This window comes from Oryzias melastigma, linkage group LG20 (genome assembly GCF_002922805.2).
Source record: "Oryzias melastigma strain HK-1 linkage group LG20, ASM292280v2, whole genome shotgun sequence".
Lineage (NCBI taxonomy): Eukaryota > Metazoa > Chordata > Actinopteri > Beloniformes > Adrianichthyidae > Oryzias > Oryzias melastigma.
Window position 1 is genome coordinate 9,852,927 of NC_050531.1, and position 17,645 is coordinate 9,870,571.

Sequence of the window (17,645 nt, forward strand, 5' to 3'; positions counted from 1 at the left end):
AAAAAAAAAAAAAACAGCCATTCCCCCACCTTCAGCTCAAAGGACAGCATTAGTGATTCCCTTCAGAATGTGCGAGTTTACTCTGCTTTAAGGACACTGCTGGCTCAATTGAGATTTAAAAAAAACTATGGATTTTCACAAATAACATTGGGAATACCTAACAAGCAAGCAGATAAAAGGTGGGTTTTTTCATGCCGATTTGAGGTTTTACTACTATAACTGAACACACGATGCTGATGTGAGACAGGAAGCTGAACGCAGAGGTAGCCTAAGTTCTGTGCAACTCACTTAAAGATCTCCCAGTTTGTTCAAAGAGTTCCCATGGAGCCCTTCCTTCATCTTTATACCATCACATTAGCTCAGGTTTTGGACAGAAACTGCTCAATACATGGACGTGTTTGCTATTCTTCAACCCATGCTCCTTCAGATTTCAGTCTAAAACGCTTGGAAGACGACTAATAATGAAACAAGCGGGATGTTTCTAAAGGAGCTAAAACTAAAAAGCAACAATTATCACACATGCTGAATAGATGATGAATAAATAATTACAACCAAATGTCATGAAGGCAACACATTACAGATGTAGGCATGAGGCAGGATTGGCACAAAAATGTAACAGTTGTTAAAAAAAAGTGATTGAATACTTTACCCAAAAAATGAATTAGGACAGAGGAAATGCAAGCAACCAAATTATAAACGTGAAATTAAATCACATGTTTTACTTAAAAAAAAAAAAAAAAAAAAATCAGTCTGGGAACACTTCTCTGCTTCAGTCAAAGCTGTTTGGTTCTGATTTATAGTTCTTTGAATAAGATGCATATTATGCTAGTTTATAGTCGTTCAGCCAGTAGTGTGAGCATAAACATAAAGTTAGTGCAGCTTCCACTCGGCAGTCCAGCACCTCTGGCCGAGCTCTGTGCGCTCTACAGAGGAGATCTAGGCTAGTGAGGCAGAGCTCAGCGTGGGTCGAGAGTAAGAGATGCTATGCCTGCAGCTGGATAGTACCTTGATATTATAGGGAGAAGACAGAAAATGCATAAACTGTCACCAGTAGAACGAGCGTGACAGGAAGTTGGCGGCTGTGCCGAGCCAGCCCATGCCATCCGTGATAGATCCTATGCGTGTGACGGCCTTATCCTGCTCCTGGGACGGACTCTCGTCTTCAGGAAGGTAGTCTGGGATGTCCGTGTTCTCCTCTACCAGCACTGCCGTGTCTTCCTGGAATGGCACGATCATCTGCAAAAGAGAAAAATAACAACTTAAGGAGTGTTTTTTCTTAATTTATAAAAATTGTCAAAGAAAAATGATTTTTTTTAAATCAAAGTTCAGTTATTTTACAACAAACTCTGGTTATGATCCATCAGTGAGTCAAGTCTGCCCCCTGCTGGCCGTATGTTATATCGCTACCAATATTGCAAATGTTTAGACAAAAACCAATCCAGTTTTGTCAACTTTAGAATTTTATATGTAGTAAAAACATTATTTGGAATTGGACCATTGCAGTTTTCCTAGTATTTGCTTCCATATGAAAAGGTACAACAGGAAATGGTTAAATCCCTGGCAAAAAAAAACAAATAGCCTGCAGGCTAAGGCAGAGATGTGACTAGCTAATCACGTCATTGTGAATAAGTCTCAGCCACAGGCTGAGAGTGGAAGGGGTTTACACTTCCTGTACACAGATAAACACTCAGTGTCTGCCTTTCTTTAGGGAAACATTTGCCTTCCATGACATAAGCCTGTTTCCCTCAGCCGTCCTTACCTCTCCTCCGTCGTCTGTCTTCATCACCTGCTGCGCCTTCATCACTTTGGTGGAGTTAATTGCTGTTCCCAGTGCCTATGAAGAAGCATTTATTTGTGTTGATTCCCGTGTCCATTTTTAATAAATATACTTTGACATTCATGCTACGTATATGCATTTGGCGCGAGTTCAACAATGTGCTAAACGCAGATTCTTGAACGCGTTTAGCAACCAGTGTTCACACTGGAAAAGAAGGGAGGGGCTTCTTCTTCTTTCTCTACTGTTTTCTACCACATGTCTGCAACCTACTGTTGGAAATGTCAAAGCAGCACTCCAGGATTTTTCTTTTACAGCTCTATTCCAATTTATATAAGATTTGGTGGCACAAACCGCAATTATTAATTTCTCATTCATTATCAATTTTCAAATGGTTGGCACTTTTGTGAATTAAAGGGGGCGCCATCCACACATCATTACAAAATCCAGGTCCCTGATTGGTCAAAGTTCGACCTTGTTAAATTTGCAGTGTGTGTTCAGTGCTACACATTTACATAGACTTTTAATTGGAAGTGGCCACTTAAACTTCCATTAAAATGTTATATAAAGAAAAAAAACACATTCTGAAACAATAAAACCATTAAAAACTGTGCACAAACTTCTGACAATAAAGTCAACCTTTAACTGCAAGGTGAAATTTGAGTGTTTCTTTTTTTTCTCCTTCAATAGAGACTTACTTCAGCTTTAAGGTCAGAACGGATTCTGACAACACATCGCTTTACAGCCATCTGAAATGTGAAACTGATGACTCCTCGAATCTTTAACAAAGCCTCCTCACACAGACCTCTTCGAGCCTGCCAACAGAGAGGAAGCAAGTAAGAAAAAAGAGCAACATTTAAAAAAAAAAAATCAAACATTAGAGGAAAACTGTAAAGTTTGAACAGATGCACCACAATTAATGTCTTTGATTCCACATCTACTACTTGATTTTTAAAGGAAAAAAAGTACCAGCATCTTGTTTTTTTGAAAAACTCCTGCTTTGACATATTGTGTTCATGGCTTTCACATGCCTGAAAGGTCATCTATCTGCAGTAATGAAATCTGGCTATGAGCCGGCTTCCTGCAGAGCAACACTCGGGTTCAGCCTCAGCGTCCTGCTGTTCAATAGCTGACATTTACAACCTGACCCCTCCACTCCCCGCTCAGGTGCCAGATAGACACCCCAAGATGCTTTGGCAACACTGTGATCATGACAGCAGCAAACATATTAATCTGAAGTGAGACTTTTTCCCTATCATCAGACGCCCGGTGCGCGCTCGAGCAAGACGAATGCATGCCAGTGAGACGAGCGGAAACCTACGGAGTCGTCCAGTCCGTCGATGTGCAGCACTACAGTTTTGGCCCTCTTGTTGTTCGAGCCGAGGAAGAAATGGGCTTTACGTCGGCAGGAGGCAGCAGCTGCCTCGGCCTGTTCGGCTTCCTCTTTACCGGCCGACTGCAGGATCTCGTAGATCTCAGAGGCCAGCAGTTTGGTCTCCCCAGGTGATGTACTCCTGTGGGGTGAGGGACGGCAAAGGTAAATGGCAGATAGTGCAACATTAAATCAGATGTGTGGTCTTACAAAATGCAAATATTACAAGAAAACAAACATCATGGATGTGAATTTTCTTTTAAAATTACAATAGCTGAATCTTTAAACTCTTTACAGTGAATTGAAGGATCAACTTCACATAAGGCTGAAATTATTTAAAGAGTTGGAATGAGTGTAGTACGATTTCAGGCTGGATGTCTCTGCTTTCATAAGTTATATTTATTGTCTGCTGTCCTGATTAAAAGGGGGAAGAACACAATCTTCATTTCTACCTTTTAAAGGTTATTTGCACTAGCCAGCAGTGGATGCAGTTTGTTTGTGATGAACAGAATGCTCTACTAAAACAAAGGTGTACAATCTGAAATTAAACAAACTGTGAATTTAAGTCTTTGCATATGGATCTGTAACAAATGTGCTTTTTTTAAATACAGTTCAATAACAACATTAAGTTCTCATTTTCTTAAAAAAAAAACGATGTTTTGCAAGTTATTTTCTCTTAGAAGAAAATTTGAAAATAACGCTAATATTATGAAGTAGGTCATTTGTGTTGTTTGTGTAAATATACAAGCAGAGTTCACAAAGGGGGAATACTTTCAAATGTCTAATTTTCAAAAATCTCCCTCTACTTGGTTGTGTTACTGTGCATTAATAAGGCAGTAGCTCACATTTCTTAACAATTATACAACTAAAACAAAGCCAGGCCTTAATGAGATGTGATGATTTGGTCTTAATAGTCAAGTTAATAAATTTGAAAGACTTGGTCTCAATGCAAGTTTAGCATTAATAAAAATAATAACAATTAAAAAGCATACTAATAATAAACTGCTGAACTGGTAGAATATTTTCTCATTGAATCATTTTTTTCCAAAAGTAATTTAAGAAGACCAATTTGAAATACTAAAAGCATTTTATCTCTTCCTACTAAACTCCTAAAAGTTTCACTCGATTATGTTTATTCTCAACCTAAATCTTTCTTCTCAATCTAACTATCGTAATTTTATTATAATAAAAAGAAGTAAAAACTGTCAAGCCTTATGTTTTGCATAGAATCTATTTCCTTAAAAAAAGTAAAATCCTCTTTGTAGCAGAGGCACTGTGAAAAAGTAAATTTTATGGGAGACACGAACCTTTAGTTTTGCTACTTTCTCTGTCACAAAATCACCACTTTGTCTACAGCTTCCATTAGTGACAGTTGCTGCCTAGAGGGTGCTATTTCCACTTTTGCTTTATGGGAGCCTGTAAGGCCAAATTCCAACTAAATAAGTTAAAATGTTTGGTCTTTTTCTCAAGCTGTGAACAAAAGAGGCCAATTTTTTTTTTTTTCTTTAAGGAGTTAATATAATATTTGCATCTCTCTTGTGTAGTTGTGTTGAACCCGTCCTCACATATGTAAACAGATAGAATTGTGACTGTAACACTTTGTTGCTGTTTATGCAAGTTTCCTCTCAAAGCCAAACTACAGACTAACAAGTGAGGTCGTTTTTTTGTTTGTTTTTTATCAGGATCTGCAACGCCTCAACACAATGTCCTGCAACAGACTCTCAACTAATACAGGTTATGATAAGTAGAAAGAATGAAAATTGAATTTGTAACACCTGACAAAATATTAAAAAATGGCTCCAAAAACATTTCAGTGTCAACTAAACATAATGATACAGTAAAAAAAAACCAAACACTTCATTTCTAGAAAACTGCTTAGCTGTTTTTGTGTTCAACTGATAAAATAAAGGTTTTAAGAGACATGAGTTCAAATACAAAATGTGTAATGTGGTGGTAACGTGGACTTGCTTTTGCATGACATTCTGCAAACTCAGCATCATGCCCAGCTCGCTCTTCATCTTCTCCCTGTTGGCTCGACATTCTGCCAGGTAACGCACAGCCTGCAAAGACAAGGGAAGTCATTACATCTCCAAAGCTAAAATCTGACACACTTGAACAGCAAATTCTGAAAGAAACTCATATGAAAGTCCAAAAAAAAAAGTTTAATTTAGGGGTTAACGGTTTTGGAAACTATAACAATTTCAGGGAAGTATGCCAGAGATTTGCTTACCAATAACGCAGAGTAGACGACCTGTGGATTTGGGTGGTCAAAAAACAGGATCAGACCTGGTAGACAGCCTTGGTCCTCTACTATGGCCCGGCGATTCAATGGGTCTGCAGCAAGATCTCGTAGCTGGTTCACCACGGTCAGTGCATCCATCTCTGCACTCATGGTGCTGCTGGTTTTGATGACATGTGCATCAAACTGCCCTGTTCTCCTTAGTGAAACTACAGCACAAATAAATCAGGACATTTGTGATGTAATATAGTAATGCCAAAAAAAGATACAAATTAATATTTAAAAAAAATAAGTTTTAAATATTCTATTTAAAAGTCTGGCATTAGTCAATTAAAAGTTTTGGAAAGGATTATTAGTTTGTTTTATAGGGTCATACTGCAAGAATTCAAACCTAACTGTGAAACTAAAGCTTCCAATGATTTTTTAATAAGCTTGAATATTAGATAAATCACAATAAATTAGCTATGATCAAGTATTCTATTATTATTATTATTATTATTAACAAAAGAGATGCTGAATAAAAGATCTGATTTCTGCACTATAGATAAACATTAAGATTTAAATCCATTATGGAATGTTTAGTTTTATGGTAACATTTCTGGTGCTTTTTCGGCCCTCATACTTACAACTAAAGCAAAATTTGTTTAAAAGCTCAAGGACTGAAGTAAACACAAAACTAAAAGCACGTGACTAATATTGACAAAACTACGAGTTTTACAGTCAAGCAATCGATAATGTATCTGTCAATAAACCAGTCAATTAAATATCGTGATCGTTCAATAATGTAATTTGACTTGAATTTACCTCAGCATAAACTATATTTTTTGAGGAAAAAATAGCAATCTTTTAACCGATTAAGCAAAGACAACTTATATGACCCACAATTTCCCCGCATACGACGCCCTGTGGTATACAGCAGCTAGCCGGCTAAGCTAAGCTAGCAAGTGTTATTTGTCAGTTTCACCATACCTTAAGGTCAGTCCTCATTAAAAATCCAACCCAAACCCCGCTCCACTTCAGTCACAACTTATCTAAAATGACCGAAGAACAAATAACTGTGTTGCGTTGACGGTCTAAAAACTAAATGCTAAGAATATTTCACAAAAAGGCCGTGTCTCTTCTTTCTTGCCTGCGCCTCTTTAGCTAGCAGCTGTGTGCACACTGCACTGTGTTTTGGGTTTTATGGTGCAGCTGTTTTGTTATCAAGGGCATCCCAGTGTTCCACGGGCATTCCGGTAATACAGAATGACAGTTCTCCATCGGGATGAACGAGGGGATAAAACGAACGTCCTAAGACTTCCTTAAAAATCATTGGGCGCTGTCATTTGATGGAATGTGTCAATGACGAATCGTCAACCAGAAGATTCACCTTGCTAAACACTGATTGGATATTATTCTTGTCAATCAAAAAGAACAACCAATTGCTTTATTTATTGTCCCACCTCCATTCCCACAGTGAAATTTGCTCAGCGTGTGCTCCTAAGCTCTTCCCACACTGACGCAGATGTCCGCCGGCTTGTCAAGGTGGAAAGAAAACTTTAGGCTACCGAACCTGGTACGTTGTTTTCAAACACTTAAATTATTTCCCATCTTTATATTTAAAAAAAAGTAAGTAGCTGTGGGTGGTACTTTAAAATTATAATGTATACTTACTTTAAGAGTTTAAAGAAAAGTTGTTTATTTGTTAAGAAATAGCCTGTCCGCTAGGCGACAGTTAGCCTCTTTACCCCGCTAACCGAAAAACTAAGAAACCAGCCACTAATCGAGGAAATGTTAAGCTAAATGGGTTTAATCTAGGATGAAATGCTTTGTTTATTTAATTAAGGCTATTTAAGCAATAAAAAGCCTTATAAAAAGCCTTTGGCTTTTTCATTGGTCTGTTTATGAACAGCGAAGTTACATCGGGGCAAAGCAGAAAACAATCAAGAAGGGTATTTAGTAACATTAAAATTAGCTAATAGGAAATATTTTTTTCATTTTATGGGGATTTTATTAAGATATTTAGCTCACTTTGGGGGTTATTATGATGGTTTCAAGTGTTTTCTTCTGTTTTTAGATGATGTTGATCGTTGTGCGTGGTCTCACCCGTTCTTAGGAGGTTAAGCTGAGTGAAGGACATGCGTGGATTGAAATGGACTTGGTATGTAGAAGTCTGTGAAGACATCTGATGAATTTTCACACTTCAAATATAGCCTGAAAAATAGCTTATTATACAGTATAACTCGATGTTTTTCTGTTGCAGGCTTTTGGATCAGCAAAGCCTTATGGGTCTTCAAGAAGTATTGTGAGAAGAATAGGTTCAAATCTTCCTTTTAGACCTTGTCCTCGGATTCATTTTCAGGTGAGAATGTTTTTACAATCACAAGATTCTCCATAAAGGAAACCACATTTTTTTTGTCCTTTGTTGACTGATTTCGCATTTTCCTGCTTCTATCTGTTCTTTTGTACTCACCAATAAATTGTATGCCCTCTTCAAAAGCCTGTTTACCTGTGCTTATGAGACTGTTTTCATTTTTGAACCATAAACAGTGCCGTCATCACATTGGAGATGTTATTTTGCTCTCTGTCAAATTTCTTGTTTTGCTCACAGGGATTTCAACTATATTTTTTTATGTATCATCTGTATTTAACTTTCTTCTTAAGCTCTCCTGCCTTTAACACTGTTCTTTCCTCTCTTTTTGTCTTCTGTTTCCAGCCTCTCTTATTTTAAGGAAATGCAGTTTGTCTGCTTTAGGTCAGTTTGCTCAGCAACCTTCAACAACCTTGAGCTAGCTAAAGACTCACTGAGCTGAACATTTAAACTTTAAATGTGTGTGTGTGTTCCTTGTGTTTTTCCTGAATGTGGTTAGCTTTTTTAATGTTTTGATTAAGGCAAAGATAAAATTCTAATAGTTAGAAAATTAAATATCTGCTTAACATTTTTCTTTAAACCAAAGAATTATTTCTTACTGGGTTTTGTACTTTATCTCAAGACTTAAGAGAAGTCCCACTCCAACTATTTTTATCTAATGTAAAATGGTTTTCTCTGATCTTTTAATTATGATTATGCAGTTTTTAGCCAAAATCAAAAAGCCTGTGTTGTTTTTAAGACATATTTTTTGCAGAACAGCAGGAGGTCACCAGAAATTTGCCCCTGTATGGACTGGACTTTTGGCACAGAAGTAACCCTACCCTAATATCCCAGCATTCCTTTGTTTACACTCTCTCCCGCAGGTTACAATTAGCATAGCAAAAAAAAAAAAACGTCAAGCAACATTGGAGCTATCCAGCCATACAGTTTTAAGCCAGTTTAGACGAGGAAAATAAAGATTTTAATTGACCTATTTTTTGCAAGTGGATTCAAACAAACATGTGGTCAACCGATCACAGCTGCTGCATCAAAAAACCTCAACTTTTTCAAATCAGTTTTCATCTGGTCCTGATCCATCACAATTCAAGTTAATTAAGTAAAGAAATACTCAGAAAATCAGTTTTAATCTTAAATTTGTATCTTATAGAACATCGTAAAAACACGATTTTCTTTGGAGTGGGTCTTTCAGAGTCTTAAATTAACAAGTATGACATCCTTGAATGGCTTTTACTTGCTTTTTGACTATTGCATCCTATTTCTAGACATTTGAAAGATGTAAATCTTTTAACTATCGTCATAGTTTTGTGTATAATTATTAAATGTTGCATTTTTTTTTTCACAAGCGGTTTTATTTTTTTTTATGGTTTTCTTTTAAGCTTGCTTTTATTTTTCACAAAACTCTTGACCTTCATCGTGTTTGTGAAGCATTAATTATTTAAATTAAGTCTTAGATTTGTGGTTTTTTTTTTTTGTGTTGTGGCTGCATGTTTGTAGTTTTTTACGTTTTCTTTATAGTCTGCACTGCTGTGTCTTCTCAATAGTGACTGTGGCCTTTTCCCCTCTCTATCCGACAGCTTTACCCGTACACGGAGGATGCTGGAGTCCTCATCACCACCAGGAGGCCCAACGGCCTGGTGGCCAGTCTGGCAGATATTGCCTTTATTGACAGAGAGGGTGAACACGATTCCGACACGTCCAGGTGAGGACACAGATCTAAAATAATTCCTGTTAAGTTAAATTTTGGCTGTGCATCGATAATAACTACGCTTTGCTTTTTTGAAACAGGTCGGAAATCTCGCAGGGGCTCATGTTTCGAGCGACGAGGCATGACTTTCAAAGAAGACCCCTAACCCGCCAGAGGTCACTACCCAGCATGCCAGAGGGGGTTCCAGATCCACAGAGTGCAACGGTTGCAAATGATGAGGCTATTCAGAAAATCAGCATTCTAGAAGCTGAACTTGAAAAACTCAGAGCTCAGATAGCTCAAATTGTCTTGACTCAAGAAAAGGCTGCACTGTCAGGTATGCTTTTTTCATTTTAATTCCACTATTACACCTCTAGATGGCAGCAGATCTTTTTGTTGTTGGTCCTTCATTTTTTTTCTCCCTTCTTTTTGTTGCACCAGCTGCTACCACAGGGGGACCTCCACCCCCTCCACCTTCTGGCAATCTGCCTCCACCACCTCCTCCTCCTCCTCCACCACCACCACCCCCAGGTCTACAGCGAACATTTTCCGCCATTGATTTAATAAGAGAGCGCAAAGGAAAGAAGACAAACCAATCAACAGTTTTGGATTCAAGGCCAGCAGAAGTCCCCAGCATGCTGGAGGTCCTGAAAGACCTCAACAAAGTTAGGCTGCGATCTGTGAATAGGTTAGTTTTCAAACTAGTCATACTAGTTTTAAAGAATGACACTTTTATTTATAGGAATGAGAAAGAATTGCCTCTTTTTTGTCCTTCTGTTTCTGTGTGGTAACATTGGATGTAAAATCTGTTTTATAGTGTAGTTGTACTTAAAAGTCCCACTCCAACTGTGTATTTTTCTTTTGAAAACGTGTTCCCAGTGGTCTTTGAATTATGAAAATGCAATTTTTTAAACAAAAATTTTCAAAAAAATGTCGGTTTTTGCAGAGCGGCAGGAGTTCATCAGAAATTTGCCACTGGGTGGACAGTTTAAGCCTAAATTCTTGTATATTTGTCCTCCATCAAGAGAAGCATGTTGCAAGAACATGTTAAAATCACGATTTTTTTTTTTTTTTTGATCGGAGTGGGTCTTTAAATACTATTTTGGTTAAAGTTTTAGTTTGCAAATTAGACACAGCTACTCTTAAGTTTCTTTGGTTTGTTATTGGGTTCTTCTGTTTCAAAATTCCTTTCTCTGCAAACATTTTTGCAGTCGGCCAGCTGAAGATGTTGCCAAAATGAAATCCAAAGAGCCAGCAGATGCTGCAGCTCTCATCGCCGAAGCCCTCAAACGCAAGTTTGCTCATCGCCATCGATGCAACAGCGAACAGGATTCCGTGGAGGACTTCAAACTTCCTATCAAAGAAGTCAAACCTCAAAGTGAAATGCCTCTGGTGAGAAATATCTGTTCTCTCATAGCAGGGTTTTGCTTTTATACAGTTTATTTTTGATTTTGGAGTGAGGGGTTTATTAGTGTTTATCTAAATAGGATCCAGATGTGTGAAACTTTCCTGATCTGTTTGGATCTTTTGTCTTCACAGTTTGGGCAGCACATGTTGAAATCAACTGGAAAGAGAACGTTTCTATAAGCTGTGGAGTCGACTAATGTGGAAGAAATGAAGTAAACCTTTTAATTTCAGCCATCTGTGGAATGACCAAGGAATCTCCTCGAGTCCTAAACGGCTGGTTTATCAGTCCTGTACGAATGTGGCTAGTTTTGCACTTTTTATATTTATCTGCTTATAGTTTTACAAGTTAAAAACCAACAATAACGAAATCTGTTTTATTTTTTTTAATCTTTATTTGTTAAATGTATTTGCACATATCAGGACTTGACAGTTTTATAAGTATTTGAAGGCTGTATGTCAACTAGCATGTAGAAATGGATACATTTGTGTTTAAGACTTGTTGGTTTCCTAGTAATTAGATTTTAACAGTGAATTGTTAAATATTCAATCAATAATTAAAGGGGATAAAGTCAATGTGTATCTTCTGTGCCTTTACAGATTGATCTATCATTTATTTTTGCATGTAAGGACCCAAATACATTCCACTGATGCTTCTAAATGTTTTTCTTGTGTTTTATTTTTGATTAAATTATTCATAAAGTGTTGGAAATTTATGCTTCTTGGTTCAAACTTTTGGTACGTGAGCAGATGTTTGTTTTTCTTTTTACATCAGCTTTTTTTTTTTATAGTGGTTGCATCTCATCCTCTGTCACCCAAAACAATCAGGACACTAAAAGTAAACCAGATGAGGGATCATTTTGTTCCAGAACCAAAAGCATTTCCTGAATCCTGAGCTATAATGGGTTTTAGGGCATTTAAAGCATTTCTGGATGAGTTCACGTCTGTGCAGATGCTGCTCAGGGTAAAAAACCTTTTATAAAGGGCAGGTGAGCCGAGTGTGTCAGTAACTGATCTCCTTTTCACATTTTGGAGACTAATTGCCAAATCTTTCAATAAAAAAATATTTCTTGATCTTGACTGTGATTTTTTTCATTTCATTTGAAGAAGTCATTTGGTTTTGGGCAGCCATTGAAAGTGTTAAAGACCCACTCCGATGAAAATATTGTTTTTATCGTGTTCTTGTGCCTTTTTTCTGATAATTATGGACATATTAAGAGAATTGAACTTAAAATTGCATTTCAAAATATTTGTTCAAATCAATGTGAATTAGGAGCAGGTGGAAAAAATTGAGTTTAAAAAAAGACGGTAGAAAATATAATGGGCATTGGAAAGGGGAAAGGGGGCGGTGTTGCTATGCTCTCACCCACAACTCTGAGGTGATTTTCTACAGAAACTGTCCTTAAAAATGACAGATTTGGGATTAAATTAGACTGGACTTTTTTTTTCTCAGACATTTTTTGGACAGAATTCTAATGATCATCTTAAAGAAAGTGTTGTTGTAACCTAGTTTTATGAATATAATAGTTATAATTTAGTGATTATATTGTGTAATTGTCATTTAATCCTGATTGTTTCTGTAACTCCTTTTATTTTCTTTCTCAAAAGGTTTTGCTTCTGCCAGGCCACAGTTCCAAATGTGATTTTTTTTTTCCCCTTAAAAACTGCATAACCACAATCAAAAGATCACTAAATAGATCTGAAGATGATCGGAGTGGGTCCTCAAAATCAACCTCTTTTAACGTTTGTTAAGAATGGCCGAAGTATAGGAGTGCATGTTTTGAGTTATGAAAATTAACAACAGGTTTTATTATTCAAATTGGAACTGCAACAGGCATGTATCAAAAAGGTCAAAACAGCAAAGCCTTTACAAAACCTGGCTCGACACTGAAGTCTTCCCAAAAATGGCTGTCGCAACAAATTGTAAACAGTTTTGTCAACAGTCTTACAGCACTTACAGCAAAAATACTAATCAGCTAAAGTAAGAAAAGCACCTGTTTCCTGTCAAAAGAACACAAACACAATCCGAGCCACTATACACAGTCGAAAGAGACAAAATCAAACAAAGAAATGGAATGTTCAAATTCACTCGGCCAGTTTGTTTCCGTACAAAACACACACACCAAAAACAAAAACAAAGAAAAAGTCAGCCGTAGTTGTTCCTCAACGAAAAGGCAAAGGGATTGGACAGTGCATTCGAACAAGCACACCATGCACTTGATGGGAAAGAGGAGTCGGTTTGGTCACTTAGCATAGTTTGTGCATAGTTATAAGGCATCAGTCGAGCAGTCCTTTAGGTTTCATGTGGCTGTGAGAGACATTCTGCAGGGAGGGAGCCTCCGTCAGCTGATCCGAGCACTATCAAAGAAACCATGCAGTGTCCGTCCTCTCCTCCACCTCCCTCCCTCATGAAAGAGACAGGCAAAACCCTGAGCCAGTAGAGTTGCATGGGGTGGAGTTCCAGGTGAGATGCAGGCGCAGGGGGGACTGACCGATCCCCCGTCTGCCGGGGAGTTAAACCAGGGCTGGATGAGGACACACACATCTGAAAATGACTACATCAAACAATAACACGGTTGACAGGATGTCGAGGAGAGGTCACAGAGACGTAGCTGCACACCCAGCATCACAGTTGGAGTGCAAGAACTCATGGTAGCACAGGTGGAGTCATTTATGGCATCTGGTGTGTTAGAATCAGGTTCTGCTCATGGCTTCAGCAGTGGGATGACAGTTCAAACGAGTGGTTCTTCACATCTGTGCTTCAGAAGGCAAACCGTGGAGCCGACAGGATTCACCTCAGTTTAAAGAAAGAGTTCAACAAACACGGAGATGCGTAAACAGTCTTTGTAGAGGCAGCAGAAGAACTGGGCTTGTCACTTTTTTTTTTTTTTTTTCTTGAACACGAGGAAGAATCTTCAATATAAATGCAACATGGCATGAATTGAAAGTCTCAGAGGGGTTTCATGTCTCAATACTCCAGTTGTCTCAGTTTCAATCATTCTTCAAAAGAGTTTTTTTTTCTTAAATGGCACTTCAAAAAAAAATACCAGAAGTCTTATTCGCTCTGTACACTGCTTTCCCCTTAAAGTCCACAAAACAAAAAAATTAAGTGGTGTTTTCAGTCAGTAATGCCTATTCTATAGTGGACAAATAAATAAACGCAACAAATAAAATACAGCAGTAGGCAAATGAGGTATCTATGTATTGCTCTATGCCGAAACGGGGAATTAAAAATTAAATAAATTAAATAAAAATCAGTGGTTCACCTAGATGGGAGGCAGATGCAAAAAAAAAAAAAAAGAAAGTGTTGGGATTGGGTGTCCACTTGGGAAAGCTTGGATGCTGGGGTCAGAGGTCAGGAGGCGGGGTCGAAGGAGCGCACAGGGAGTGTCAGGATTCTAGGCTTCCCTGAGGTATTTCTTTGGAGCTGCTTCCTCCTGCGGCGACATTCTCTGCGTCGGTCGCTCCAGGCTCGGCCTCTTCCGAGACGGGGGTTTGTTCCTGCTGCAAGCCCCCCCAGCTGGCTTTGTTCAGCCCCATGTGGCCTAACATGGTCTGAGACAAGCGCGTGTCGGAGAAGCGGGCCCACTCTGCGAACAGCGGCTCCACCACGTATGACATAAATCCTGTGAGGATAAAGTTCAATTAGAAAACACATTTTTCAACAAGTTATAAATATTAGTCAATAAACAGAAAACTCACCTATTTGAATGTTGCCAACTGTGTTTGCTTCTCTGTCACAAAGAGGGCTGACTTCAAGTTTGTGCTTCTTCTCGATGTCTCCTGCAAGAACAGAGCAATGAAGGAGTTTAGGACCAAACACCATCTTGAGGGATCTCACAATTCGATTACAATTCAGGAGGCAACAATTCGATTATGAAAACAATATAAATGCATCCCAGATCTGCATTTTTTTTTAGAAATGTTTCTGCAAGACACTAGACCATGGGTGGGCAAACTGTGGTTTATGTCCAGGCTGGGATTCTATGACACCAAATCCATCTGATAAGAGTAGAGATGTAAAAGAAAAAAACTGGACAAAGATTCTCTACATTTGTACCTCTTCAACATTTCACACCAAGTCTCTTCTATCTGTGGACATGCGCTAGTAAACAGCAGAAAAAGCAAAAGAAGCCCCTCCCTGCTTGTCCAGTGTGAACACTGAGGGCTTAATCAGCATGTGAACATAGCTTTAGCCAGACAGATCACCTTGTTGGAAGAACTCCTCTGTCACTCTCTCGCTCCACTGTTTGCTCAGCTCCCAGGGTCTGCAGGGGTTGCAGATGTCCGCACATTTCAGAGCCATCTGAGCAGTTTGAGAATGAGAGGCGAAATTAGAAACCACTGCACCGCTGACCCGATCGGCAGAACAACAGCAGCGAACAAACCTGCAGGACGAAGTGTCGGTGGCTGGCGTTGCTTAAGCACAAGTTCTCCTTGTCCAGGTGCATGCGAAACCGGGACAGGTAGTCGTTCTGTCTGCTGATGTCTGTGGCCAGAATTAGGGAGCCCAACTCCCTCTCCATGTTTAAACTAAAAAGAAATGATTTAACATAATCAGCATCTGTTAGCCGTTTCTTTACCAAACCAAAAATTAAGACACTAACTGACCTGTCCTCAGCAGGTAAATGGGAGAACAGCCTGGTCTCTCTGAGGAGGCCCACTGCCGACTTCCAGTGGTGGTTTTCCAGAACTGAGGTATTCTGTTAGCAGAGAGAAAAAAAGTTAATTAACGCACACGTTGTCTTTCGAACGGTGAAGTTCTGGAGTCTGCAGAAGAACGGGGGTGTCTCTTACTCTATAGAGTGTGGCTAGATAGTGGTCAGTCTTAATGAGGAAAGGCTGGTTGACCCCGGGATGACCCAGGTCATGTGTGGCAGCTGCTAGGAGACCCAGGAGGATGTCGTAGGAGGTCAGAGACTTTGCAAGCTGCACCCACAAAAACAAAACAGAAAGATTATAGAGTTATTAAGATCTGGATCATTTAGATTGCTACTGAAAGATAAAATCATCTGCGAACATTCTAACCATGGGCTCCTGCAGGAAGCAGTACATGGCCTGTGTGACATCTGCAGCATGGACAGCATTGTGGTAAGGGTTGTCATTGTGGTAGTCCTCCTGAACCATGACCAGAAACCTCCAGAGTTTCACCATATCTAGCTGGAAGAGCTCCACCAGGCCGTACTTGTTCAGCAGGTGGAAAGTCAGTGTGACCAGGCTGTTACCTAAACAGGAAAGATTCCACAGTCACATACTTGTATTCAGTACATTTGCAAACTCTTATCTTTTCTTCTTAAATCTTCAGCTTCTTTGTAAATATTTATAACTTTTTAAATTTTCTCAATCAAAAACACACAGAAAGCTCTTTGTGTGAACTAGTATCAGTTTCTTGAACGTTTAAGGTTCACAGACCAAATATCTAAAGAGCTTCACTTAAAAACAATTACCCTATTTTTCGTGTTTTTTGCAGTTTGGCCTAAGGTTTATATTATACTTAGTGTGACTTGTGTGATTAAAAAAAAACAGCAACAACCACTAGAGGGCACTGCAGGTCTGAGTATCAGTATTTGGTACTGACAGCGACACAGAAGAAGCCCTGCTCAGTCTTTCGACAGGCTTTCAGTGACAAAGAATTCAACAAATTTAGTGATTTAAAGTGATATAAATACATTAGTTGACGTGTTAGTATGTTCTTTATCCTATGGTTGTTTTAAAAATTGTTCATCTATTCTGCTAAAATTCTAGATTTCTCCTGTTTCATGAAGCTAAATAAGCATCAATGTTTGATGAGTGCACACATTAATGAAATGTACATTCGTGTTATTGTGTTTTGTTTAATTTCTTCCAAACAAGAAACTTATATATATTTTTTTCTTTATTATACATTTCTGGGATTTTTTTCTTTTTTTGACTTATACTCCTCAGTGTCTTTTAGTCGGACAAATACAGCCAGTATACTCAGTTGTTTAGCATGAAGATTTTACACAGAAAAGCCATTCAAACTTTAAACATTTGCATGTTTTGAATGTGTTACAGTTGAAAATAGGAATTTTTCTTTTCTTTTTTTTTTTACCCTTGAGTATAATGAAAGATAAAACCTTTGGAAGCAAAAAACGGTCTGCTCTACTTTTTTTGTAATTATTGTTTTCTCGTGATAATGGGATCAACTATCTCGTTATCACGAGAAAGCAAAAATGGTTTTCTTGTGAACAATTATTCAAATTGATCAATTATAAATGGATTAGTTATTCTGGTGTTCGACATTTTCTCTGATAAACTGCTTTGTTTTGCTGTGGATTGTAGAAATATGACTAAAGTATATTATATCAGACTGAGTTGAGCCGTTTGGATCCGCTAATGTCTGCAGCTCACTGAACGCACCGAGCGGAGACGCTTGTTGGACCAGGGTTCTGTCATTGGGGGTTTTAGGGAAATCAAGGGATGGGGTTGGTCCATGAGATGGAATTTGGGCATTTGAGAAGCGTAGATCTACTAATAAATAAAAAATAGACTTAAAAACGACTTCTGTTAAGGTTAAGGGTTAAGTCTCAGCGTTTCAGAGAGGGAAAGGGAGAGAGGGACGCCACGGTGTATTCCTTATTATCCTGTTATCACGAGAAAACGATAAAAAAAAACAGTAGGGTGGGCTGTTTTTGGCTTCCATAAAAACCTTAAAAACAATTCTTTTTTTATTTTAAATTAAAGTTTCTACAAATTAAAACACGATATTTAGGCATGATTTCATCTTTTTCTTATCCATCTACACAAGTCTCTTAATGTCATTTTTTGTTGAATCCACAGTAAACATCTTTACAGACTATG

At 38.3% G+C, this 17,645-nt stretch overlaps 3 protein-coding genes across 18 annotated transcripts in view; 1 reads left to right on the plus strand and 2 right to left on the minus strand.

Moving 5' to 3' along the window:
• Window positions 1–724: 724 nt before the first annotated feature.
• On the minus strand, window positions 725–6,611 carry armc1 (armadillo repeat containing 1). 2 transcript variants are annotated; one of them, XM_024279696.2, is made up of 7 exons: window positions 6,355–6,611; window positions 5,377–5,588; window positions 5,115–5,206; window positions 3,096–3,288; window positions 2,473–2,589; window positions 1,760–1,834; window positions 725–1,236 (listed from the first exon to the last, which is right to left on the minus strand). In XM_024279696.2, the coding sequence occupies exons 2-7, from the start codon at window positions 5,536–5,538 to the stop codon at window positions 1,045–1,047; spliced, it is 831 nt and encodes a 276-aa protein (XP_024135464.1). In that variant the 5' UTR covers window positions 5,539–5,588; window positions 6,355–6,611; the 3' UTR covers window positions 725–1,044. The 2 variants fall into 2 exon arrangements, with proteins under 2 accessions (XP_024135464.1, XP_024135462.1); XM_024279694.2 differs by having other exon boundaries at window positions 5,377–5,594; window positions 6,355–6,610.
• A 209-nt stretch (window positions 6,612–6,820) lies between these two features.
• On the plus strand, window positions 6,821–11,897 carry mtfr1 (mitochondrial fission regulator 1). Of its 2 annotated transcripts, none has more exons than XM_024279692.2 (8): window positions 6,821–6,940; window positions 7,481–7,525; window positions 7,628–7,726; window positions 9,310–9,434; window positions 9,521–9,756; window positions 9,861–10,107; window positions 10,631–10,811; window positions 10,959–11,897. In XM_024279692.2, exons 1-8 carry the CDS (start codon window positions 6,890–6,892, stop codon window positions 11,004–11,006), a joined length of 1,032 nt encoding a protein of 343 aa, XP_024135460.1. In that variant the 5' UTR covers window positions 6,821–6,889; the 3' UTR covers window positions 11,007–11,897. The 2 variants fall into 2 exon arrangements, with proteins under 2 accessions (XP_024135460.1, XP_024135461.1); XM_024279693.2 differs by having other exon boundaries at window positions 6,838–6,940; window positions 7,442–7,525.
• A 704-nt stretch (window positions 11,898–12,601) lies between these two features.
• pde7a (phosphodiesterase 7A) overlaps window positions 12,602–17,645 on the minus strand; it is a 33,840-nt gene continuing 28,796 nt past the window's right edge. For all 14 annotated transcript variants that reach the window (XM_024279684.2, XM_024279682.2, XM_024279683.2 and 11 more), the window contains 7 exons: window positions 15,852–16,048; window positions 15,621–15,752; window positions 15,435–15,526; window positions 15,212–15,356; window positions 15,033–15,129; window positions 14,526–14,606; window positions 12,602–14,449 (listed from right to left, as the gene is read on the minus strand). In XM_024279684.2, coding sequence (XP_024135452.1) covers window positions 14,214–14,449; window positions 14,526–14,606; window positions 15,033–15,129; window positions 15,212–15,356; window positions 15,435–15,526; window positions 15,621–15,752; window positions 15,852–16,048 — 980 coding nt within the window. In that variant the 3' untranslated portion in view covers window positions 12,602–14,213. The remainder of the gene's footprint in view (window positions 14,450–14,525; window positions 14,607–15,032; window positions 15,130–15,211; window positions 15,357–15,434; window positions 15,527–15,620; window positions 15,753–15,851; window positions 16,049–17,645) is intronic.